The sequence below is a fragment of the Amblyraja radiata genome, chromosome 26 (genome assembly GCF_010909765.2).
Source record: "Amblyraja radiata isolate CabotCenter1 chromosome 26, sAmbRad1.1.pri, whole genome shotgun sequence".
NCBI lineage: Eukaryota > Metazoa > Chordata > Chondrichthyes > Rajiformes > Rajidae > Amblyraja > Amblyraja radiata.
Genome location: NC_045981.1, coordinates 15,830,640 through 15,856,239, shown reverse-complemented (window position 1 = coordinate 15,856,239; position 25,600 = coordinate 15,830,640). Strand labels below are relative to the sequence as shown.

The window sequence follows — 25,600 nt, the reverse complement described above, 5'->3', positions numbered from 1 at the left end:
GAAATGTCAACATACCCTTGTCCAAAATGATCACCTTTATCTTTTGATAGTTAATGTGCAAGGCATTGTACTATCACAATAAATCTGTGAATGTTTTTGATCAGCATAGTTTTGATTCAATCACAAACTGAAATGTGAAAGCATTTCTCATTGTTTGCATATACTACGAACAAAGTGACTTGTTGCTGTATTTATTTTCTCGGGGATTGTTCGCCTCAATAAATTTACTCATTTTCCCTTGGGGCGGCACGGTGGCACAGCGGTAGAGTTGCTGCCTTACAGCGCCAGAGACCCGGGTTTGACCCTGACTACGGGTGCTGTCTGCGCGGAGTTTGCACGTTCTCCCTTTCTCCTGGTGTTCCTGTTTCCTCCCACACTCCAAAGACGTACAGGTTTAGCTGATTAAATGGCTTTGGTAAAATAATAAACTGTCCCTGTTGTGTAGGATAGTGTCAGTATACGGGGCGATCGATGGCCGGCATGGACTCAGTGGGCCGAAGGGTCGTGCTGTATCTGTAAATTCTAAAGTCTGCCTGATTCAAAATGCAGAAAATAGATTCCGGCAGAACCATCGAATGGATAGAAATCTCTGCAAATCAAGATTTCAGTTTATGAGGTTACTGGGCATGAACTTTATTTTATAAGATAATTATCAGTTGCAAAAGCCAATGACCCATTTTATGCATTCATTTTCAGAGGGACATCAAGTGTTACAGAATCAGATTAATAATTAGGCTGTCGTCTTCACTGCTCCAGCAGATTACTTGTCGTGCCGGCTACATTTTATCTGAAATATTTTTTGAATGGCATCCAGAAAGAACTCCTTGAGTAAGAATCAAGTTCAGGTCCTGCTGTTTAAATTGAAGTAATGTTCCAAGTTAACTTTTTTTCCCTCGCTGAAACAATCTTTTACATTTCTGAGAATCAGCTCGTTTTTTCCAAATCTCAAATCTGTGGTTATTGACTCTTGTGCGATTTGAAAATGTTACTGCCTATTTACTGCACCCCATTTCTGTTAGAATGGATGTAATAAATTTGTCATTAGCCTTCTGAGGAGATAAATCCCAGGCACTTTAGTCTCTGAAGTAAAATCTTTTCTATTATGTCTTCTATATCCAGCTTTCGCAATATCTTAGTTTCCATTATTTTTGGTCTGGCACTGCTTTGCCCAGTTTTTTCATCCCATCCTATTCATTGTCTAACATTTAAGCTGCATTTCATTACACTGCCCCTACTTGTTGGTGTGCAGGACAAAACTGCAGATGCTTGTTTGTACCGAAGATAGACACAAAATTCTGGAGTAACTAAGTGGGTCGGGCAGCATCTTTTTAGTTCAGTTTAGAGATACAGCGCATACACAGGCCCTTCGGCCCACCGAATCCACGCCAACAAGCGATCCCCGCACATTAACACTATCCTGCACACAAGGAACAATTTACAATTTTGCCGATGCCAATGAACCTACAAACCTGCACGTCTTTGGAGTGTGGGAGGAGACTGGAACACCAGGAGAAAACCCACGCAGATCATGGGGAGAACGTACAAACTCCGTACATGCAGCACCCATAGTCGAGATCAAACCCTGGTCCCTGACACTGTAAGGCAGCAACATTCCCGCTGCCCCCTTTCTCTGGTGAAAAGGAATAGATGACGTTTTGGGTCTAAAGAAGGGTTCTGACCTGAAATGTTAACCTGTTCCTTTTCTCCAGAAATGCTGCCTTGACCCGCTGAGATACTCTGGCACTTTGTGTCTATCTTCCCTACTCCTGGTATCATCTGATAATTTGTTTCTTTGGATCGAATATTTGAGTCCAGGTCCATTTATATAAATTAGAAAAAAATACAGCTCCTCTCTATTCCCCCACTCGAACATAAATCCGTTAAGAAATATCTTATTCTTGAATTGACAGTCTGTTTGATGGGCGGTGAGTAAACGTTACTCTATACGCCTGACAGTGCTTCAGTCAGTTTTTTACGGTCTTTAGGTTAATGACAGCAGCATTGTCTAAGCTTTGGCTGTTAGTCATACTGAAGCGAGAGATTTCACATCAGGTGAAGATTCGTAACTGCAAGCTCGGTGTTTGCATAATTGGCATACCGTGGAACTCATCGCTGATAATGTTCACCTTTTTTTCAGACTTTACGGGCAAATTTCTTGTCACAGATGAATTGCCTTCCTGGCATGTTGTCACCTTTGGTGCAATTCATTACGACAAAGCCTGGAGCTTTGCTGATGCCATTTACTGAGAGGACGTGCTGCCGATGTTAATTATATAGGGGCAGCTAGGTTCTCCGAGCAGTGTTTTTCTGCAGGTCCTGTGTTACAGTCGGCACAATCACCGCTGAGTTCAGCCAGAGGTGGAAAATGTCCTGTTTGATTTGTTGTTAAGAGTGTACTGACCCAGATATTTAGATATCGCTTATCTGGCCAACATAATCTTCCTAAAATGCAAATGTCTGGAAAGGGACCATGGAGCACAATTAAATAGAACCCAATAGAAGGCAAACAATGTAGGTTGGTTCAATAGTACAATGGTCCTTTATTGTCACGTGTACCGAGGTACAGTGAAACCTGATTTACGATACAGTCATACAAATAAAAGCAACAAGATACAAAACTACATAAAAATTAAACATAGACTTAAACAGCCAGTACAGCGGCGTGTGAGAATCGCCAAGGCACACAGCATAAGCGGAGACCCACAGCCATCAGTTCAATGTGTAGGAAAGAACTGCAGATGCTGGTTTAAATCAAAGGTAGACACAAAATGCTGGAGTAATTCAGCGGGACAGGCAGCATCGACATGATCCTTCACCATGATGTGACCAGAGTTGTACCGACCGCTGTCACTCTCTCTGCAGTCCCTGTCCGCCCGAACAGTCAGAAAGCCGTCCACAGTCGCACTAAACTCCGGGATGTCCTCATGGAGCCATGTCCCTGCAAAACACCAAGATCACCGCACTCCGTCCGAGTCCTCACCAATGCAGGCAGCACGTCCATCTTGTTCTTCCGGCGCCGTCACATTCCTCACTGTGATGGAAGACAAATAACGTATACCTTCTTTCCTCATTTTCTGCTGCGGTCGGGACGATCAAAACATCCGCAGTCGGAGCGGTCGAAGCCCCCGCAGTGGGGCGATGGAGGCTCCCGCGATCGGGGCCGTTGAAGCTCCTGCGGTTGGAGCTCCCGAAGTCGACACCGATCAAAGGGACCGCCAGCTCCACGATGTTAAGGCCGCAGTGCGGACGGCGATACGATACGTCGCATCTCCGTCGAGGGAAGAGATTAAAAAAGATTCCCCCAATCCTCCCCCACCCCCCACCCCCACATAGCGCAAAAAGTAAAGATACACTAAAACATACAAGTAAAAACAGACTAAAAACAACAAAAGAAGAAAGGGACGAAAGGGGCTGCTGGCGAGGCTGCCATCCATCCGTGGAGGGAGACAGAGAGCAAATGAGCACCAGACATTGTACCGTACCAGAGTGGAGATTAGTTTAGTTTAGTTTAGAGATGCAGCGTGGAAACAGCCCTTTCGGCCCACCGAGTCCACGCCGACCAGCGATCAACCGTACACTCGTTCTACCCTACACGCTAGGGTCGTTTTACAGAAGCCGATTAATCCACAAACCTGCACCTCTTTGAGATGTGGGAGGAAACCGGAGCACCCGGAGAAAACCCAGCCGGTCACAGGGAGAACGTGCAAACTGCGTGTAGACAGCACCTGTAGTCAGGATCGAACCCGGATCTCTGGCGCTGGGAGGCAGCAACTCTACCGCTCTGCCACCGTGCCGCACGGACATTGTCTGCTGCATCGAGCTCCACAAGGCCAGAGGAAGTGGTAGAGGAGGGTAGAATGACAACATTTACACAACACCTGGACAGGTACGTGGATAGGAAAGGTTTATGCAGGAAAGGTTTGGAGGGATATGTCCCAGGTGCAGGTAAGTGCGACTAATCCATTTCGGCAATTTGGTTGCAACGGATGAGCAGGGCTGAAGGGCCTGTTTCTGTGCTGTGTAGCTCTGTATAGTTTTATCTGTTCCATTTAATCACATTTGCACTTACAAATACACATTCAGCTCTCTGAACTTTAAAACTGTCAATTTAAAGACTTCAAATCCCTGTCTCCTCGTACGATTCTCCTTTTCCTTTTGCAACTTTCTTCTGCCCTCCATCTCTTTGGGTCATCTGGACTTTGTCCAGTAGCCTCGTCATGTGCAATTCCTCGGTGGGGGGGGGGGTGGGGGAGTGGAGCCGTGGCGGCAGTGGAGTCTCGCGGTTCGACCCACGGTCGGCGGTGTGGTGGTCGATGGGGGTGCGAAGGAACCGCCGTGAGGGGGGAGGGGGAAGAACAAAGGAGGACCCCATGTGGGGGGAATGCTGGGGGGGGGAGAACAAAGGATGAGCGGGCGGGGGATACTCTTGTTTCTTTGTCAATGCCATTTATGTGGCGACCATATGCATACTTTGGGTATGCAAGCAAAGAATTTCACTGTGCCTTGACACATGTGACAATAAAGTATTCCTTTTCCAATCTGGCTCATTGCTGTGTAGCCCATCAAAAGCTGAGGCCTCCCTCCCATTCATTCCGTGCAAGAACAGAGGTTCATCTCTGACATATTTCTTGATTGTTTGTACAGGCGCAGCTCTTCTCTCTCTGCAGACTCTAATGTCAGGAAAACCTTCACAACAATAAATATTAGCGGCCTGCTGAGACTGCATCTGAAACAGGCAGACCTCATTAGGGCCAAATATGAGTCACCGTTCTTTCTTGCCTTTATTTTCTAATGTGCTTCCACAGCCAGTGTTGTCAAAATGACATGACTATTCAGCCAAAGCAAATCCAGAAACGGAATTGCTCAAGCATTTCCGCAATCATTGATAAAACGCCCAAAGTTTGCCTGAAGAAGTGTTCTGACCCGAAACGTCACCTACTCATTTTCCTCGGAGATACTGCCTGGGTTACCTTTCACCCTGTCACTCTGCTCTAAGGGAACTACGTGTTTGTACTCCTAGATCCCTCGATTAGGGTTGGGGGGTGGGGGGGGAGGGGAAGGAAGGAATGCAGGAGTCACTTGAAATTACAGAAATCAACGTTTATACCGCTGGGTTGTAATTTGCCCATGCGAAATATGAGGTGATGTTTGCGTGTGGCCTGACTCTGCCAGTGGAGGAGGCCCAGGCCAAAAAAAGGTCACGATGGGAAGAGGCGTTGAAATGTTTGGCAACTGGTGGATCGCACAAGCCAAGGCAGACTGAGCGTAAGATAAGTGAAGATAAGTGAAACAATCGCCAATTTTCACTTGGTCTTGCCGATATATAGGAGCCCACAACTGTCACATTTTCTACAATGGAGCAGCGACTGCTCTTCAAAGCGATCAGCAGGAAAGTGTGATGTGAAAGCTGTAGTATAAATACAATATGTTCTTCATGAAGAAAATGCCGGGGATCTGGTGTACGGAGAGAATGGGTGACGGTTTGGGCCGAGACCCTTCTTTAGACTGAGAGTCAGGGGAGAGGGAGACACAGTGATATGGAAGGGAATGGTGTGAAAACAGGGATCAAAGGGGATGATGCTCAAGGAAATGAAAAATAGCACATTGTTAGCTGAGGGGGAGGTGACAATGGGGCATACTGTCAGTAATATTTAATCAGGAGCATGTATATGTCTACAAAGTGAAAGGAGCTGTTGGAACTCTTTAGTACCTGTGAATATCTTAGATAACCTGAGAAAATATTGGCCAGTAGTTCTATTCACCCTGTGTACTTAATTTCATTGAATGTAATGGAACACACTGTGAGAGCCTTGTGCAAGAGACACTTGCAAGCGATCAACACTGCTGAGGCCCCTCGCGGGTCGACGCGCGGTCCATGAAGGCGTGGGGGAACCACCGTCAGGGGGATGAGCAATGGAGAATCCGGCGTGGGGGGGGGTCGCCGTGGGGGAGGGGGAAGGGGAAGAACAATTGAGGAGCCAGCGGGGGTAGTTTGTAACTTTGTCAATGTCGTTTATGTGGTGACTATTTGCATACCTTGGGTATGTATGCAAGCAAAGAATTTCACTGTGCCTTGTCACATGTGACAATAAAGTATTCCCTTCATTAGTCAACGTAGGTCTCATTGCAATCTTAATTATTGGAAACAAAACAATCTTTGGTTTGATATTAACAGGATTTCTCTAATAACTTCCTGAAGTATTGGTACTGAAGGGTTCTACTTTCCAAAGGTTTATTCAACTTTAGCAGAGGCTTATGTGACAATTTTTTGTTATCATTCCTTTCCTATGTCATTTACTTTTGTGAAATACTGGAGATGAGAGCACTTCACCATAAAATCAGTACAAACAACTGCAATGAGTTGTGTCTTAATCATAACGCCACTGCAGTTTGGTGCAGATTTTGATTACATGGATTTAGAGGGAGCTGTGAACAATTGCTTGTGTGAAGTGTGACAGGAAGATGATAGGTTTGTAGTTATATGGGCGAATCTGCTGTGTGAGTGGAAAAAGAGGGAGTAGTAAATGGTGACAACAGGATATTGTGCTCTCAGTTTAAATGTAAAGTATGATTAGCCTGGAGGCACAGTTAGGCTTGGCAGTCGGAGTCGAACTCAACTCCTGACCATCTAATCAAATTCCGATGCAATGGAAAATCCTTTATAAATACTAGCCAGAGCTCATTTGGTGGCATGTTTGCATAAGTTCATAAGTGACAGGAGCAGGGTTAGGCCATTTGGCACATCAAGATTCAAGATTCAAGAGAGTTTATTGTCATGTGTCCCAGATAGGACAATGAAATTCTTGCTTTGCTTCAGCACAACAGAATACATTAGGCATAAACACAGATCAGTGTGTCCATATACCATTGAACTGCAAGTCTACTCCGCCATTCAATCATGGCTGATCAATCCATCCCTCTTAACCCCATTCTCCCGCCTTCTCCCCATAACCCCTGACACCCGTACTAATCAAGAATCTATCTATTTCTGCCTTAAAAGTTATCCATTGACTTGGCCTCCACAACCTTCTGTGGCGATGAATTCCACAGATTCACCACCCTTTAAGTTTGGAGGCTATGATTTCACCTCCACACACAAAAACCAAGGCTGGTTCACCACTGAAGTATGTCCAGTCAATCAGAGGATCAACTGATGTGCACTTTGCTCTCTCAAGTGTAAAAGTGTAAACGTAAAAGACCTCACACCACCTTTTTGAAGACAATCTATAAAGGTATCCCTGGAGTAACTCAGGAGGCCAGGCAGCATCTCTGGAGAAAATGGATAGCTGATGTCTCGGATCAGATCCCTTCTTCAGACTGAAAGCGGAGGATGGTGGGGAAGAACTGGAGGCGAGAAAAAACCAGGGCAAATCAAGGCCAGGCAATTGATGACTTCAGGGTAGGTGGTTCCCTAGAAAGCCAAGTGTTGGCTGGGGAAGGTGTGGTCTCAAGAGAGATACATTGTTGAGAACTGTGGAACTGGTTGAATGATTTGGATGGAGGAAGGGGAAGAGGGAGGAGAGGTTTGTGACCCTTCTTCAGACCCAAAACATCATCTGTCCTTCGTTCCACAGTCGCTGCCTGACCTGCTGACTTCCTCCAGTACTTTGTGTTTTGCTCAGTCTAAGGGGGGGACGAAATGTTACGCTTTGAATGTACATCTGTGTAAACAGATTCACGGGAGAGAACACGAGCAATGGCGGAAACATGAAATAAATCGTAAAGTGAAGAAAATGCAAGACTGGCTAATCATCCGAGACTGAAAGATGGGTTAATTTATCGTGTATATTTCTGAAACAGAGTGGCCAAACTGGAGCAGTAAACTTGGAATCATTAAAGAACTAACACACTGTGAAATCGTCTCCCACTTGGCGGGGAACAAAATTGAGAAATAGTGGATTGAGGACGGATTATATTGATGGATTGCACTATTTTCTTGTATCTCGGTCCACAGATTGATTCCAAGCAATTTGTGAAAATGAGATTTTTTTTTTTGTTCCCACTCTGAAGGATTGGTTTGGGCAAGAGAGACTCAGTTTGAATCCAGAGCAAAAACAAAAAAATACTGGCCAAAATATGCCCCCTGTTGCTCTGAAATCCCTGCTCATATTGACAGCCAATACGTAAGCCAATTATGCACAATGGGAATATTAGACTCATCCATTTGAGAGCAAAACAGTGGCGTCATCATCCCTAACAATAATGGTGAATGCTGGCAACATTTAGCAGGTCAGGCAGCATCTGTAGATAGAGATAAAGATCGAAGGTCAGATCTCTATAGGAATTTGGTTCGGCCACATTTGGAGTATTGCATCCAGTTCTGGTTGCCCATTACAGGAAAGATGGGGAGTCTTTGGAGAGGGTCTTCTTCTTCTTATCGAGTCCACACACAAGATTAGAAGTTGTTCTGCCAGAGCTGAACACACTTCTCGGACTCTGCACAATGGTGTCTGCCTTGCGCTTCTTGTGCTTCTTGTGCGTGGTGGTGGAAAGATTGGTGGAAACAGGGCCGTGACGTGAACGCTCTTTCCTTGACCCCTTTGGAGAGGGTGCGGAGGAGGGGCTTACGAGTATGCTGCCTGGATTAGAGGGTTTAGGCCACAAACAGAGGCTGGTTAGACTTGATAGAAGTATATGAAATTATGAGAGGCATAGAGAGGGTAGACAGTCAGAACCTATTTCCAGGGGTGTGGGGGGTGGGGGGGGGGGGGGGGGGGGAGTGGGGAGTAATGTCCAACAGTAGAGGGCATAGCTATAGGTGAGAGGGGAAAGTTTTTTACACAGGAGATGTGCGGGGCAAGTTTTTTACACAGAGAGTGATGCATGCCTGGAACACATTGCTAGGGGCTGTGGTGGAGGCAGATACTATAGTGGCGTTGTAGAGGCTTCTAGAAAAGCATATGGAAGTGCAGGGAATAGAGCGATATGGATCATCTCTAGGCAAATGGCACAAACTTTGTGGGCCGACGGGCATGTTCATATGCTGCACTGTTCTATGTGCAGGAAGGACCTGCAAATAGACACGAAAGCTGGAGTAACTCAGCAGACAGGCAGCATCTCTGGAGAGAAGGAATGGGTGACCGTTCGGGTCAAGACCCTTCTTTCAGGACCTTTCGGGTCGAGACCCTTCTTCAGAACCCTGAAACATCACCCATTCTTGCTCTCCAGACATGCTGTCTGTCCCGCTGAGTTACTCCAGCTTTTTGTGTCTATCTTCGGTTTAAACCAGCATCTGCAGTTCCTTCCTACGCCTGCAAACGCTGGTTTACACCAAAGTTCTATGTTCTATATTAGGTGAAAGACCATTCATCAGAATCTACTACAGAATCAGTCTGAAGAAGGAAGTAAACAGAGCGAAGTAAACGTTGCCTATTTCCTTCGCTCCATAGATGCTGCTGCACCCGCTGAGTTTCTCCAGCTTTTTTGTGTACATCAGAATCTACTTTGTCTTCAACCTGAAATGTTAACTCTTTCCCACTGATACAACCTGATCTGCTGAGTATTAACGGTATTTTCTGTTTCGTTTTGAGAATCTGAGCATCTGTGGTTGTTATTGGAGTTTTGATTTTTTTTGTGTTTCGCCAACTTTATGTTAAAAAAGAAAAGTTCTTGGAACATCAAACTGGAACAAATAAAATGTTGTGGCCAAGAAATGTAACGCTGCTATATTTGTTTTTCAACTGAATGTGACTTATTTCTGGAGTGAGCACAATTGAGGCAATTCTGGATTAAATTGCGTTTCTTTGAAAATTTAGCCAGGTACTTCTGGTCATGAGGAAGGGTCTCGACCCGAAACGTCACCCATGCCTTCTCTCCAGAGATGCTGCCTGTTCCTCTGAGTTTCTCCGGCATTGTGTGTCCACCGTCGGTGTAAACCAGCATCTGTAGTTCTGGTCATGATTCACTCTTACTTGAATGACTTATTTCTGGGTAGGTAGTGCATGAGATGCCATTTTGCTTTGTGTTGAGGAGTACGTCTCAACGGCCACTGCATGAACTATCATGCTTTCATAGTCTCTGAGGCAGTCTCCAGCCCTCTGCTGGCAATCTGACTCAGATAGGCCCCCCTCAATAATTTAACTCTGCATCTATCCTGTGAGCCTCAGTCTTCCACACTGCGTGCTGTCGAGTTGCATCACAGCTTGTATTGGGATCAGCTCTGCCCAAGACTGCAAGAAATTGCAGGGTTATAGATTCTGTTACAACTCTGTTATACTCTCTGTTGTACAGTTATAGCTTCTGTTGTGCTGCTGCAAGTATGAATGTTCTATCTGGGACATATGACAATAAATTACTCTTAACTCTTGATATAGTCCAGTCCATCACACAGACCAGACTTTCTCCAACTACACTTCACGGTGCCTTGGAAAAACAAATAACGTTATCAAAGGCTTGTCCCACCAAGGTCATTCCTTCTTCTCCCTGCTCCTGTCCGACAGAAGTTACAGCAGCTTGAAAGTGCACACCACTAGGCTCATGAACAACTTCTTCCCTTCTGTTATCAGGCTTCTGAATGGTCCTTCCCACAGCCGGGGCACTGTTCGATTCACCTTTGCTCTATCGTTTTAGTTTTAGAGATACAGACCACCAAGTCCATGCTGCCCAGCGATCCCCGCACACTAACAGTATCCCACACACACCAGAGGACAATTTACAATTATACCAAGCCAATTAGCCGACAATCTAAAACGTCTTTGGTGTGTGGGACGAAACCGGATCACCCGCAGAAAACCCACGCAGGTCACTGGGAGAACGTACAAACTCCGTACAGACAGCACCTGTAGTCAGGATCGAACCTGGGTCTCTGGTGCTGTAAGGCAGCAACTCTACTGCTGCGCCACCGTGCCGCCCCGACTATTGTACTTGTTTAAATTGTTTGTATCTATGTGTTTTATATCTGCGCTGATCGAATGAGTTGATAGGCGGATGGTTGGACAAAGGCCAAAGATGAAGTCGTCCTGTTTTGGAAAGTCATCAAGGACAATACTTTTATAGTGGTGCAAATGTGGGGTAAATGTAAGAAGTCCTATTCCAACTGTACTGGAAGGTAAACATCTTACTCTTTTAAGCTCTTGCATGTGAGAAACATTGAAGTTGGTATGTAATTGATAAAGTTTACAGTTTGAGTAGAAAGAGTTTTTTAAGAGTTTGGAAGGATGAGAGGGTATCTCGTTGAAACTTACCGAATAGTGAAAGGCCTTGGGAGAGACTGGATGTGGAGAGGTTCTTTCCAGTAGTGGGAGAGTCTAGGACCAGAGGCCATAGCCTCAGAATAAAAGGATGTTCCTTTAGAAAGGAGATGCGGAGGAATTTATTTAGTCAGAGGGTGGTGAATCTGTGGAATTCATTGCCACAGAAGGCTGTGAAGGCCAAGTCAATGGATATTTTTTTTAAGGGGGAGATTGATGTTTCTTGATTAGTATGGGTGTCAGGGAGGGGTTATGGGGAAAAGGCCGGAGAATGGGGTGAGAGGGAAAGATAGATCAGCCATGGCTGATTGGCAGAGTAGACTTCTTGGGCTGACTGGTCTAATTCTGCTCCTATAATTTATGAAGTTATGAACTTAATAAGAGATTATAGCTACAGTGATCCACTTAACGAATCCAGTAGGGGGAGCTCAAAATTAGTTTGAAATCCCTGCGGGATCACTTTGACACAAGCCGAGCTGCAATTCAATGTGAAGATGTGAAAAGTACCACTATCATATGTAATTGTTTTAGGTCGTAGTCATAGAGACAAACAACTTGCCCGCACCGGCCAACATGTCCCATCTAATTGCCTGCGTTTGGCCCATATCCCTATAAACCATGACCTATCCATGTACCTGTATCCATAGTCCCTGCCTCAACTACCTCCTCTGGCAGTTCGTTCCATACAACCACTACCCTTTGGGTGAAAAAGTTACCCCTCATGTTCTTATTAAATCTTTCACTCCTCATATTAAACCTATCTCCTCTGTTTCTCGATTCCCTTACTCTGGACAACAGACTCTGTGCATCTATCTAATCTAATCTATTCCTCTCATGATGCTTTAATATAACAAATTTCCCACCACTATAACATAGATAAGGCATTACCTCAAAGTTTACTTGCAAACAAAGAAATAAATGTAAAAGTTTCCTGAAAATTTGGCTGGTTAGCAAGTGTTCCCTCATTCATTTTCAAACTGAACATGTTGAAACAATTCAATCAAAAACTTGCCAGAGGGATCGTGAGTTTATTTTCAAGCCATTGCAATTTGACAGAATCGAGGAATTATTGCTGTTGCAGAAACCAATCCAAAGTAACAGTAGCTATAATTAACAAAATATCTTTAAGTGTCATGTATAAACTCTGGTGGAGTTTGTGCAAGCATCCATTGTGGTTGAGAAATAACTGCAGATAATTTGTTGCTTGTAAGGGTTTGTTTATTTGCAAAATAATTCCTCTGGTCTGTTGCATTAAATAAAGAAAAAAATGAAATAGGTTGTTCTGCAAACAGGTCTAATCCAGTAACAAGCAAAGTGCTGGAGTAACTCAGCGGGTCGGGCAGCATCTCTGGAGACCCTTCTTCAGCCTGATTGCGAATTACAAGTATTGGTGTGTTTGTCCTCCTATGTCTCCTTGCATTTCTCGATCATATCTCATCAACGTTATGGAGTCACAGGTGACATGGTAGTCTCAGAATAAAAGGGTAGGTCGCGCACGGCAGAAATGAAGAGAAATGTCTTTACACAGAGAGTGTGAATCCTGGAATTCCATATCCTGGAGGGCTGTGGAAACTCAATCATTGAGTTCATTCAAAACAGAGATCAATAGATTTATGGATATCAGTGGAATCGAGGAAAATTGGATAGTGCAGACCAATGGCTATGAGCTTAGTGGCTGGACGTTAGACTTTACTTTAGACTTTAGAGATACAATGCCGAAACAGGCCCTTCGACCAGCAATCACTTCGCACGCTTACACTATTGGACACACAAGGGACAATTTACAATTTTACCAAAGCCTATTAACTTACAAACCTGCACATCTTTGGAGTGTGGGAGGAAACCGGAGCATCTGAAGAAAACCCACACGGTCACAGGGAGAACGTACAAACTCCATACAGACTGCACCCATTGTCGGGATCGAACTTGGTTTTCCGGTGCTGGACGGCAGCAGCTCTAATGCTACATTGCTGTGCCGCCGTTGGCTAGGCCATGAACACGAGGAGTGATGTAGAAGACTCAAAGAGCTGAATGGTTTCTTCCTGCTCCTATTTCTTCTGGTCACGTGTCCAATCTCATTGAGATGTGAGAGCCTCCCTGTGCTAGATTGTCCTTTCTTGTTGCGTTTCATAATGTGTGGGCAATATCCCAAGGCAACACTGCGTACAATTAATCACATCAGTTGGTGGGTGAAGATTGAAATCTTTGGAGCAGCAAACAGAGACATTACCTAATATACACTGAATTAGTCATCAGAGTGTTGACATTACCGTGGAGGTCATTACCATATTTAACAGCTGAGCAAATAATCCTTTTTTCGCAACAACATTTTAGAATTCTTAAAATGATTTTCCAGTGTTTTATTCTCTTAAATTATTTGAGTGATTTTTCGAACTCCAGAAGGTGAGAGATGTCACAGTGAGAGAACAGAACACACTTACATCTGGCATAATTATGAGCCAAACTACCCACACAGTATTTAGTTTAGTTTCATGATACAGCATGGAAACAGGCCCTCCGGCCCACCAGGTCTGCGCCGACCAGCGATGCCCGTACACTAACACTATACCACGCACTAGGGACAATTTACAATTCTTACTGAAGCCAATTAACCTACAATCCTGCAGGTCTCTGGAGTGTGGGAGTGTGGGAGGAAACCAGAGCACCCGGAGAAAACCCACGCAGTCACAGGGAGAATGTCCATGCTCAGTACAGACAGCACCCGTGGTCAGGATCGAACCGGGGTCTCTGGTGTTGTAAGGCAGCAACTCTACAGCTGCACCACCGTGCTGCTGCCACCCAACTGGCGGCTATTTGATGGCCAACTGTGTGGAGTTTTTAATAGTGGGACAGTCCAGGACTAGAGGTCATAGCCTCAGAATTAAAGGATGTTCTTTTAAAATTCTGTGTTCACTTACATGAAAAGCATGAAAGTCCGTCTGGTGCCCTGGCCACAACCAACCATAAAGATGAGCTGCCATTTCCCCAGCTTTGAAGAATTATAGCGTGGTAATTAGTGGTGAGTCAAATGCTTGTACGTTCGCCCCGAGACCGCGTGGGTTTTCTCTGGGTGCTGCGGTTCCCTCCCACACTCCAAAGGCGTACAGGTTTGTAGGTTAATTGGCCTCTGTAAATTGTCCCTAGTGTGTCCATGGTCTACCTCTGGTCTAAAGTAATAAGGGGGGAAGATGGGAGGGGGGGGGGGGGGTAGTCAGACTCAGTCTACCCCACGACAAAAGGGGGAGGAGTTGTAAAGTTTGATAGCCACAGGGAAGAAGGGTCTCCTGTGGCATTCTGTCCTGCATCTTGCTGGAACCAGTCTGTTGCTGAAGGTGCTCCTCAGGTTGACCAGTGTGTCATGGAGGGGGTGAGCTGTATTGTCCAGGATGCTCCGCAGTTTGAGGAGCTTCTTCCCCTCCAAGACCAACCTCCCATGAATCCAACAACGCTCCCAGGACGGAGCCAGCCTTCCTGATGAGCTTGTTGATCCTATTGGCCTTTGCCCTGCTGCCCCAGCACACGGCAGTGAAAAAGATGGCACTGACTACCACTGATTTGTAGAACATCTGTGGCACCTCACTGCAGACGTTGAAGGAGCGGAGCCTTCTCAAGCACTTTGTGTTTTGCTCAAGATTTGAGCATCTGAGGTTTCTTGTGTCTTTGTTTATCTTCTGTAACTGGTCTGAGCTTGATATAGGCCCAGCTATGTGGTTTATTAATGGTTGATCGAATCTCTTTCAAAGTTTTCCAAGTGCTTGTATGGTGCATTTCAATAACATTGGCACTGTAAAAACACGACTTGTTTCTGTATCACGATGTGTGCAAAAACACGAAGCTCAAACAAATAGTTATTCCTTCAATTTCTTCCCTCAGGCCATGGATTAATGAGAGAACAATGTCAGGCTGCATGTTTAGAAATAAATATGAAGCACAATGATATTTGCCTGATATCCAGTTTGAGTCTGAAGAAGGGTCTCGACCCGAAACGTTACCCATTTCTTCTCTCCAGATATGCTGCCTGCCCCGCTGAATTACACAGCATTTTGTGTCTATCTTCGGTTTAAACCAACATCTGCAATTCCTTCCTTCACATCCAATATTGTAAATAGCTCGTTCTAAGCTCCCCCCAGTCTAGTTTCAGTCAATAAAATACTGAATCAAGCACTTGAGCAACTAAACTTTATTTTGGATAAGACAACAACAGTTCCCCTATACAATATACTGCGGGTTCGATCCTTGTATCTGCTTGGCCAAGCCTAGCCTCGTACAAGCAGAGACACTCCAAAAGGTCCAAGCGTTCCCAAGCATTCTTCCAGAAGATCGACCAAGGACCTCGTGGGGGCTGCCTTTTATAGGTCCCTGAACCTTGAGGGGCCGAACCACATGGGGGTGGTCTCTTTATAAACCAATCAAACATATTGATAATAACATTACAAAATAGACAGCTCCCTAACCCAATAATATAATCTTATATACATTGTATTCGAAAGAAGCTTCTAGAAGGAAGCCAACACAGATGAATTGTGCAACATGTGCCCTGGGATTCAAACAGTTCCTCCAAGGCTCAACATTTCAACCAATCATCAATTAACAGGATAAACACCTTGCAACATTATTTACACTATTTATAATGCCCTTGCAGCGATCCAATTGAAATGATGCATTTGAGGTTTGTTTGCAAAACTACTATACATTTTATCAATTTAGGAGAAACAAGGAGAACACCTGGATCCTTCACCATCCTGCATATCAGTCTGAGCCTAGACTGGCTGCCGCCATTCAAAGCCTGTAAATTTCAACTGACAAGGGTTAAGCAATTCTGACAAGTGCAGGGATCCTCCATTTTATGGTGTCTTTAATTTGGTCAGTATTAACAGTATGAGTTATTTGCATAGTGAAATACAGGTTTGGTTTGGGCAAAGCTGTTTGAAATAGAGCCTGAAAAACAACACAGAACTTTAAAAAAAATCAAAATATACTTTATTGAAGTAAATAAATATATACAATACTGGAACTGTGCAAAGAAAATTAGTCTGACATTCAATTCGTTGTTACACAGTGTTTACAACAAATTACCCAATTTTATCCCACACCCTTGCCACTCCTGTGGCCCACTGACACGAAATCTCGTCACTTATTTTGAAGGCATGTCCCCCCATGTCCAGTAGCGGACTGTCGCTCTCCCCCACAGAGCTTTGGCGTTGGCTGCACCGAGCTTCAGTGCGTCCCTCAGCACGTACTCCAGCAGTCTGGAGCGGGCCAGTCGGCAACATTCCTCGACGGACATCTCGCTCCGCTGGGAGCCCAACAAAGCTCGGGCATACACAGAACTGTCACAGCAATCCAACTGGGAATGTTGTCATCTCAAGCTTCAAAAGACGGATTGAACAGCTTTAAAACAAAGCAGAGCCCTTAAGAAAATGAATTTTATCCTTGTATCCTTGTTGTAACATAGTAAAAACATCTCACTCCGCATACTCACCCTTGTCCCCTCTCCCATCAGGCAAGAGGTACAGAACTGTGAAAACGCACACCTCCAGATTCAGAGACAGTTTCTTCCCAGCTAATGAACCATCCTATCAACAACATGAGAGCGATCCCGAGCTATTATCCATCTCACTGGAGAACCTTGGACTATTTTTAAAAACTTTACTGGACTTTATCCTGCACTAATCTGTATTCCCTGTATCATGTATCTGTACACTGTGAATGGCTCGATATTAATCATGTATAGTCGTTCTGCTGACTGGTCAACACGCAACAAAAGCTTTTGTCTATTTGGCCCACATCCCTCAAAACCTGCCCTATCCATGTACCTGTCTAAACGCTTCATAAACATTGCAATAGTACCTGCCCCAATTACCTCCTCTGGCAGTTTGTTCCATACACCTACCACCATTTGCGTGAAAAATTTACCCCTCAGATTCTTTTTATATCTCCCCCCCACCTTAAATCTATGCCCTCTGGTTCTTAATTCCCCAACTCTAAGACTCTGTGCGTCTACCCGATCTATTCCTCTCATGATTTTATACAATCTATAAGATCACCCCTCATCCTCCTGCGCTCCAAGGAATAGAGTCCTGGCGTGCTCAAACTCTCAGGCCCTCGAGTCCCGGCAACATCCTCGTAAATCTCTGAACTCTTTCCAGCGAAGTTGTTTCTACATTGGGTCATAGATGAACACAGACGTGGGGAGGGGTTCAAAGGCAGTGGTTGGACAAAGGCCAGAGATGAACACATACGAGGTGTGAGACAAAAGGATTAGAGAATTGCGAGATGTGTAGCAGGAAGATCGATGAGGTGCAAATTGTTTAGGATTATTAATGGAGTAATATTAAATGGTGTTATTTTGTGCTGAATGTAATTGGGCCACAGAAACCTGTGATGATCTTGGCTGGGGAGAGTGAATTGCTGATGTAAGGAAGAGCTCAGTATTGGGCAAATATTTCTGGACTAGATGGAGCAATACTTCAGTGTGAGTTAGTGCTTTTGAGTCGAAGAATAAACAGCGACGGAGCAGTCAACGTATGTCATTTATATCTATTTTGGAATCAAATCAAAAATGGGCTCTTTATAGCTTACCTCTGTGATGATATATGATTCCTTCAGGCTAGGCACTTCTACAATCACATCCTCGCCCCCACCTCCCCCCTCAATAAATAGAGCCGCTAAGTAAGATACAGAGTATGAAAACTTTCAGGGTGAGATCAGAGTTCAGCCACTCTCCTTGACAAATAGTGGAAGAAAATATTTTCTTGGGTTGATTCCCTTTCCTCCAGAGATCTGCAAGATTATTGCTTTTGAGTTCACTGTGGTTCTGCAGATCCGATTGACATTGATTTTCCCCAAACCTTAATGTGTCCCCTTGTTTACAAATTGGATTAAATGCATGCAATGTTCTGAAATAATGACAGCAATCTGCGGTTGGCTTCGTTTGTACTGCACACTTGTGAGATTGAACAGTCTGAGTTTTTCTGGACTCCTCTTGGGGGAAATTTCACATGCGCAACTAACCTTTACATTGGTGTAATATAAATATCAGTGGTGTGTTCATGGACTTTTAGTTAAAATGAGCACAGCAACAAAGTTGTGGCATGGCCGACAGTCACAGTTTCTAGCCTTTTCCGACCCCCCTGGTTCGCTCCCCCACTAACCCTTCCCCCCCCCCCCCCAAATTTTCAGTCTGAAGAACGATTCCGACCCAAAAGGTCATATTCCTTTGCTCCAAAGATGCTACCTGACTCGCTGAGTTACTCCAGCACTTTGTGTCTATCTTTGGTATAAATCAGCCCCTGCAGTTCCTTCCTACATGTTTCTACTTATACTTCTTCTGTCGTATGTCTTTTAGTTCTGCAGCTCCGTTGAGGCGAGCCAGGCCAACGTATCATCGTCCAGGTCAATCAGACCTCGTTCACCATTCGGTGGCCGGTGTTTGGGGCAACTGGTGACTATGTGCTCCACTGTCTGTGTTGGGTCCCCACACTCGCAGGAGGCGCTGTCCACGAGGCCCCACCACTTCATCGCTACCCCAGTCCGATGCCTGTCCTCAAGCGGTTGAGGGTTGTCCACTGCTTTCGGGGCAGGTCCTGGCCAGGGACGTCCATGCGGTCATCGATGTAATGGTGTAGCCTAGATGGTTCAGCTGACTTCCACTGGTCTCTCCATCTCGTCTTGACCCAGGCGGCCTTAGAAGCGTCAGCCGGTGTTGTGCAGAGCAGCTCTCGGGCTTGCGTGGCAAAGGGATGCCATGACTTGCGGCGCACTCATCGTGGCGTCTCTGTGACGATCTGATGGAGGAGGTGGGATTCACTCGTCTGCGCCTTTCGAGAGAGGGCCAGCGTGGCTGCTTCTCATCTGATGTTGGCTGGGGCGATGCCAGCTAGGACGGGCAGTTGGTTTACTGGGGCGGCTCATAGGCATCCGGAGACAGTCCGCAGTGCGCTGTGGAGGGCAGCATCCAGCTTCTTGGCGTGAGGGCTACGGTACCAGACCGGGGCGCAGTACTCGGCGGCTGAGAACACCAGGGCCACTGTGAGCATGCGCAGTGTCTTCGTCGTGACACTTTCTACTCTGCACGCGAAGACAGGAACAAAGCAGCGAATGACCAATTCTTTGCGTACTGCCTAGGTGATGTCTGCTGTATGATTTTACTGTAAGCAAAAACAAAGAATTTCACTGTACCTAGGTACACGTGACAATAAAGTATTATTAAGTCATTGAATTAAATCATTGAATAAACCAAACATCTGTTTGATTTAGGTTTGTTTTGCTTCTTTTGCAGAGGGTCTGGCCGTGGGAGTTGGATTTGGTGCTGTCGGCATGTCTGCATCAGCGACCTTTGAAAATGCACGGTAGGTCTGGGTTCTGTTCAATTCTTTTCACAGTTTAATGTTGTCCCAACCCGCTCATCTGTCACATACATCGATCGGTGCAGAATGTTTTGACATCAGGTGGTTTGCTTTGTGATCTGCTGCTGCAGCTCAAAGTATGGAAAATCTGATTATGTGTCCAATCTTTAAAGTGGAAGTAGCAGAGACAGCGTTGTTAGATCTGCAAATCTAAATGAGGGGAAGAGGAGACACGTTTATGGTTATGTTTATGACTGTCAGCGTGTTCAGGATCCACCAGGTTGTAACGCAATAATCTAGATTTTTAATCTTCGCCAAAAAAAAGGATCAGGGAAAAAGACAGCGGTGGATTTGGTGCGTAACCAGGATCCCAATACTCTTCTGTAGTTTGGTCCTCACATATTGCATGTTTTGGTGGACAATTTTAATCCTTCCATAATTCACAATGTTACACATGCTTTCAAATGCAAAGGATTTAGTTTTGGAATTTCTACCCTACAGGCCCCTTGCATATATCGAGTTATTTTGATCACTTGTTCTAATATCCATACGCAGCTCGTATCAAATTTTGTTTGTAAATTCTTCTGCACAACACCTTCGGATATCTTGCTGGGTTAATGCTGCTCCATCAACTCAATTTGTTTTTTGTTATAACAACATGATTGTTTGGTGACTTGATGCTTTTGGTGCTATTCGTTACAATGCTGAGGAGGTATGGTCACCGTACTGAGCCTGCAAACATATATGTCTTTGGAGAGTGGGAGGAAACCAGAGCTCCTGGAGAAAACCTACGCAGGTCACGGGCAAAAATACCAAAGCCAGTCTATGAACTGTTTGGTAGGGGGATCGCGAGCTTGTGAGCATAGGTTTAAGGTGAGAGGGGAAAGATTTAATACGAACCTGTGGGTACAAGGAACGAACTGCCATGAGAAGCATAAGTTGAAGCAGGTACAATGACAACACATAAAAGACATTTTGTCAGAATTTTATCGCCTTTAGGTAAGGTCACTATTCTCCGTTATCGGGGGGGTGGGGGGGTGTTGGGAGAGGAAGGATTCCCCGCCTCTGCGATGTGTGTGTGCGTGCGAGCGTGTGCGTGTGTGTGCGCGTGCAGTCGGTCGATCCAACTCGCGATTTCATCACTGACGGTCGATACAGCTCGAGGTTTTTCAGGCGAGTGCCCTCGAGCTTGAAGGGCGAAGACAGTCGCTGAAAAGTCGAGTAAGTGGGACAGGCCCTTTACATTTCTTTATGTAGAGACGTTTTGTCCTTTAACGTTCAACAGTAAAATATCTGTTCTTCAGAGTAAAAATCTTTTCAGTAGCAACATCAAAGCAAGTACAGTTGTTGAAGAGCAACATCTGTCCGCAGCAACTTTTCCCTTTTGCTTACCCTACTAAAATTCAATTTTCCGTCATTAAGTTGCAGAAGATGAGGAGTATATATTTGGTTCAGATATTTATTTGACTTTGTACTGAAGTACTATGCTCTGAGCTGCAGAGAGGTCAGCTTTCATTCTTGAGCCCTGAATCTTAATTTGAGTAAACATTTCAAGACCATTTATGTTCACTGGGAATAAGTTTGAATCAGAATTCTTGAAGTTGCAGCCTTATTTCTATATCACCGCCGGAGACCCAGGCTCGATTTTGATCTCCGGGACTGCAGGGCTGCCAACTCTCACGCTTTGAGCGTGAGACTCACGCCCTCAAGCAAACTCTCACGCCCTCACGCTGATCAGAAATTTCTCACGCTCAGTGGTGAGAAATTTTGTGATCAACGAAAATTTCAAAACTCGGATAAACTGCATGGTCCGCGGGTGTTGGAGAGCAGGGGCTGCGGGAGGGATGGGAGCAGAACCAGCAGCGGGAACAGATGCGGGGAGCTGGGACGCGAGTGTTTGCGGCGCTGTCGAGTGCTTACGGGGCTGACGCTGCAGCTCTGGCCATGGAGCGCTCCGGACAGTGCAAGAGTCCCGGACCGCGGAGCCATCGGAAGCGTTGGCGCCGCTGCCGCGAGAGTCTTTGTGCCAAAGGGACAGACTCTCAAAGGGAGGTGGAGAGAGAGAGAGAGAGGGGAAGGAGACAGGGAGACAGTGGGGGGAGAGAGAGGGGGTTGAGAGGAGAGAGACAGAGGGGTCGTGAATGGAGAGAGAGAAGAGGGAGAGGGGGAGAGAGAGAGGTAGGAGAGAGAGAGGGGGAGAGTTAGGTGGGAGAGAGGGGGAAGAGAGAGAGTGGTGAGAGGGAAGAATGAGGGAAGAGAGAGGGGGTGGAGAGGGAGGAGAGGGTAGGAGAGAATGGGAGAGAGAGGGGGAAGAGAGACGGGTGGTAAAAGAGAGGGAGAGAGGGGGAAAGAGAGAGATGGGGGGCAAAGAGAAAGAGGAGATAGAGACAGAGGAGAAAGAGAGAGGGGAGAGAGAGCCAGGGGGAGAGTGAGGTGGGAGGGAGAAATGAGGGAGAGAGAGATGGGAGAGAGATGGGGGGGGGGGGAAGAGAGAGAGGTGAGAGGAGAGACAGAGAGAGAGGGGAGAGTGTGTAGAGAGGGAGAGATTGAGAGGGAGGGAGAAACTGAGAGAGAGAGAGGGGGAGAGAGAGGGGGAAGAGAGGGAGAGAGAAGAAAGAGAGGGGGAGAGAGAGAGAGAGAGAGAGAGAGGGGGGAGTTAGGGGAAAGAGAGGGGAGAGAGAGTTAGGGGAAAGAGAAGGGAGAGAGAGGGAGTGAGGGGAGAGGGGGGAGAGAGGGGACGAGAGAAAGGGGGAGAGTGAGGTGGGAGGGAGAGAGGGGGAAGAGAGAGAGAGAGAGAGAGAGAGGGGGAGAGAGAGAGGGTAGAGAGAGGAGAAGAGAGGAGTGACAGAGGGGGGGGAGAGAGAGGGGGGGAGGAGAGAGTTAGGGGAAAGAGAGGGGAGAGAGAGTTAGGGGAAAGATAGGGGAGAGGGGAGGAGAGAGGGGACGAGAGAGGGGGAGAGTGAGGTGGGAGGGAGAGAGGGGGAAGAGAGAGAGGTGGAGAGAGGGGAGAGAGAGAGAGGGGGTGAGAGAAGGGGGAGAGGGAGAGGGGGATAGAGAGGCAGGGCTGCCAACTCCCATGCATTGAGCGTGAGAATCACGCATTTCACCAAATTCTCACGCTGATCACAAATTTATCTCGCTCTGTTGTGAGAAATTCTGTGATCAACGAAAATGTCAAAACTCATATCAACTGCATGGGCCGCGGGTGTTGGAAGCGGAAGCAGCGGCGGGGACAGATGCGGACGGGGAGCGGGGCTGGCGAGTGTTTGCCGGGCTGGCGAGTCACTCACTGCAGCTCCGGCCATGGAGCAGCCCCAGTGCAAGAGTCCCGGGCCGTCGGAAGCATCGAAGCGTTGCGCCGCTGCCGTGAGAGTCTCGTGCCGAATTCGCCCAGGTGACCGGCATGGATCAGGCTGTGGCTCGGTGCATCCTGGAGGACAACCAGTGGCTGCTGGAAGTAAGTACCAAGCACTGGGTAGAAACAATGGAAGATAGTGGACTTCAAATGGGGGTGGTTGGTGAAAGCATCCTGCTTGCCTGCTAGATTTTCACTTACTGTAATTGCAGGAAAAATGTTCCCGATGTTGGGGGCGCTCAGAAACATGGGTCACAGTTTAAGAATAAAGGGGGGGCCAGTTAGGACTGAGATGAGGACAAACTTTCTTCACGCAGAGAGTTGTGAATCTGTGGAATTCTCTGCCACAGAAGGCAGTGCAGGCCAATTCACTGGATGTTTTCAAGAGAGAGTTACATTTAGTTCTTGGGGCTAACGATATCAAGGGATATGGGGAAAAAACAGGAAAGAGGTACTGATTTTAGATGAATAGCCATGATCATATTGAATGGCAGTGCTGGCTCGAAGGGGCGATGGCCTATTCCTGCACCTATTTTTTATGTTTCTATGCTTGAGTATATGGCAATAAAACTCGATCACTTGATTTTGAAGCATTCATGCATGGTGGAGGTAAAATGTAGTCATAGAGTGATACAGTGTGAAAACAGGCCCTTCGGTGCAACTTGCCCACACCCGCCAACATGTCCCAGCTACGCCACCTGCTTTTGGTCCATACCTCCAAACCTGTCCTATCCATGTATCAGTCTAACTTTTTCTTAAATGTTGGGATGGTCCCAGCCTCAACTACCTCCTCTGGCAGCTTGTTCCATACTCCCATCACCCTTTGTGTGGATAAAGTTACCCCTTAAAAAGTTACCTCTTAAAAATACTTCATACAAAAAACATTGAAATCATACTTCTACAGTGCACTAAAACATGATTTTAATACATCAAATTTCAAAATGTTCCTACCCTGGGAGGGGGGACACCCTTCTTCCACACCCTCTCCCCACTCGGTTGCTCCACTCCCTCACCGGGTACCCCCAAGGCCAGTGATCAGTGATCGCACAGCCTCCCCCCTTTCAAAAACGCTCCAAACCAATTTAAAGCATATATATTGCATTCAAGTGTAAGTTATAAGACTCGCTACAGTATGCACCATATTGCACAATTTCAAGCTGAAAAATGCAAATGTTCCATACCAATGGGAGGGGGATGCACAAAACTGCACAACACCTTGCACAAAGATGTCGTTGGTTGTTGGAAGGCAATGCTCGTATTTGAGTCATAGTGCGTGGAAACGGGCCCAGTGGCCCACCTTGCCCACACCAACCAACATGTCCCATCTACTCTAGTCCCACTTGCCTGCGTTTGACCCTTATCCCTCTAAACCAGTCCTGTTCATGTATCGGTCTAATTGCTTCTCAAATGTTGCAATAATCCCTGCCTCAACTACCTCCTCTGGCAGCTTGTTCCATGCACCCACCACTGTTTGTGTGAAAAAGCTACCCCTTTGATTCCGATAAAATCCTTCCCCTTTCACTGTAAACATATGCCCTCTGGTTCTCTATTCCCTTGCTCTGGGCAAGAGACTGTGCGTCTACCCGATCTATTCCTCTCATGATTTTATACACCTCTATAAGATCACCCCTCATCCTCCTGTGCTCCAGGGAATAGAGTCACAGCCTGCTCTACCTCTCCCTTTAGCTCAGACCCTCGGATCCTGGCAACATCCTTGTAAATCTTCTCTGCACCTTTTTGAACTTGCCAACATCTTTCCTATAACATGGTGCCCAGAACTGAACACAATACTCGAAATGCAGCCTCACCAATGTGTTACATAACTGCAACATGACCTCCCAACTTCTATATTGATTCCATCCACTACCAGTGCAAAGTGGTTGCAGTGCGTGCGATCCACAAAATGTAGAGTACAATACTACAAGAGTATCTCCCAAACCCATGAGTCTACCACCAAGAACAAGGTCAGTTGGTACATAGGATCACCACCACTTACTAATTCTACTCCCTCATACACTATTCCGACTTGATTCAGTTTGATAGTTTAGAGATGCAGCGCAGAAACAGGCCCTTCAGTCCACCAAGTCCGTGCCGACCAGCCATCCCCACACACTAACACTATCCTTCACACACTAGGGACTATTTACATTTATACCAAGGCAATCAGCCTGCAAACATATATGTCTTTGGAGAGTGGGAGGAAACCAGAGCTCCTGGAGAAAACCTACGCAGGTCACGGGGAGAACGTACAGACAGCATCCATAGTCAAGATCGAACCACTGTGCCGCCACCTTCTTAGAGCCAATTAGAAATGGGCAATAAATACTGGGCTTGCTAGTGTCATCCGCGTGCTGCTCGTGAATAAAAACAAATTAATTTGCTGAGAAGTTGCTAGGAAAACCCAAGGTAGGGGGCAAGGATGTATTTATCGAACCAAATATAGACAAAAATATGTTGGAGTAACTCAGCGGGTCAGGCAACATCTCTGGAGAAAAGGAATGGGTGGCGTTTTGGGCCGAGCCCCTCATTATTGAACCATGTTGATTGAAGTCCCCTCACTAAATTTGTCATTTAGGGATACAAGTTTGCCACTTGCCTGTATTGAAAGAGGAAACTAATTAACATTGCACTAAAATAAAATGAATGTGTATTCAATCAGACCGTAATGGCAGAAGTTGACAGCTATGACTGTCCATTACAGTCAGGTA

At 46.0% G+C, this 25,600-nt stretch overlaps 1 protein-coding gene across 2 annotated transcripts in view; it reads left to right on the top strand.

Annotated features, from left to right (window-relative positions):
• Nucleotides 1–25,600, top strand: part of slc39a11 (solute carrier family 39 member 11) — a 518,123-nt gene that overhangs the window by 334,779 nt on the left and 157,744 nt on the right. For both annotated transcript variants that reach the window (XM_033044305.1, XM_033044306.1), the window contains exon 6: nucleotides 19,471–19,540. In XM_033044305.1, coding sequence (XP_032900196.1) covers nucleotides 19,471–19,540 — 70 coding nt within the window. The remainder of the gene's footprint in view (nucleotides 1–19,470; nucleotides 19,541–25,600) is intronic.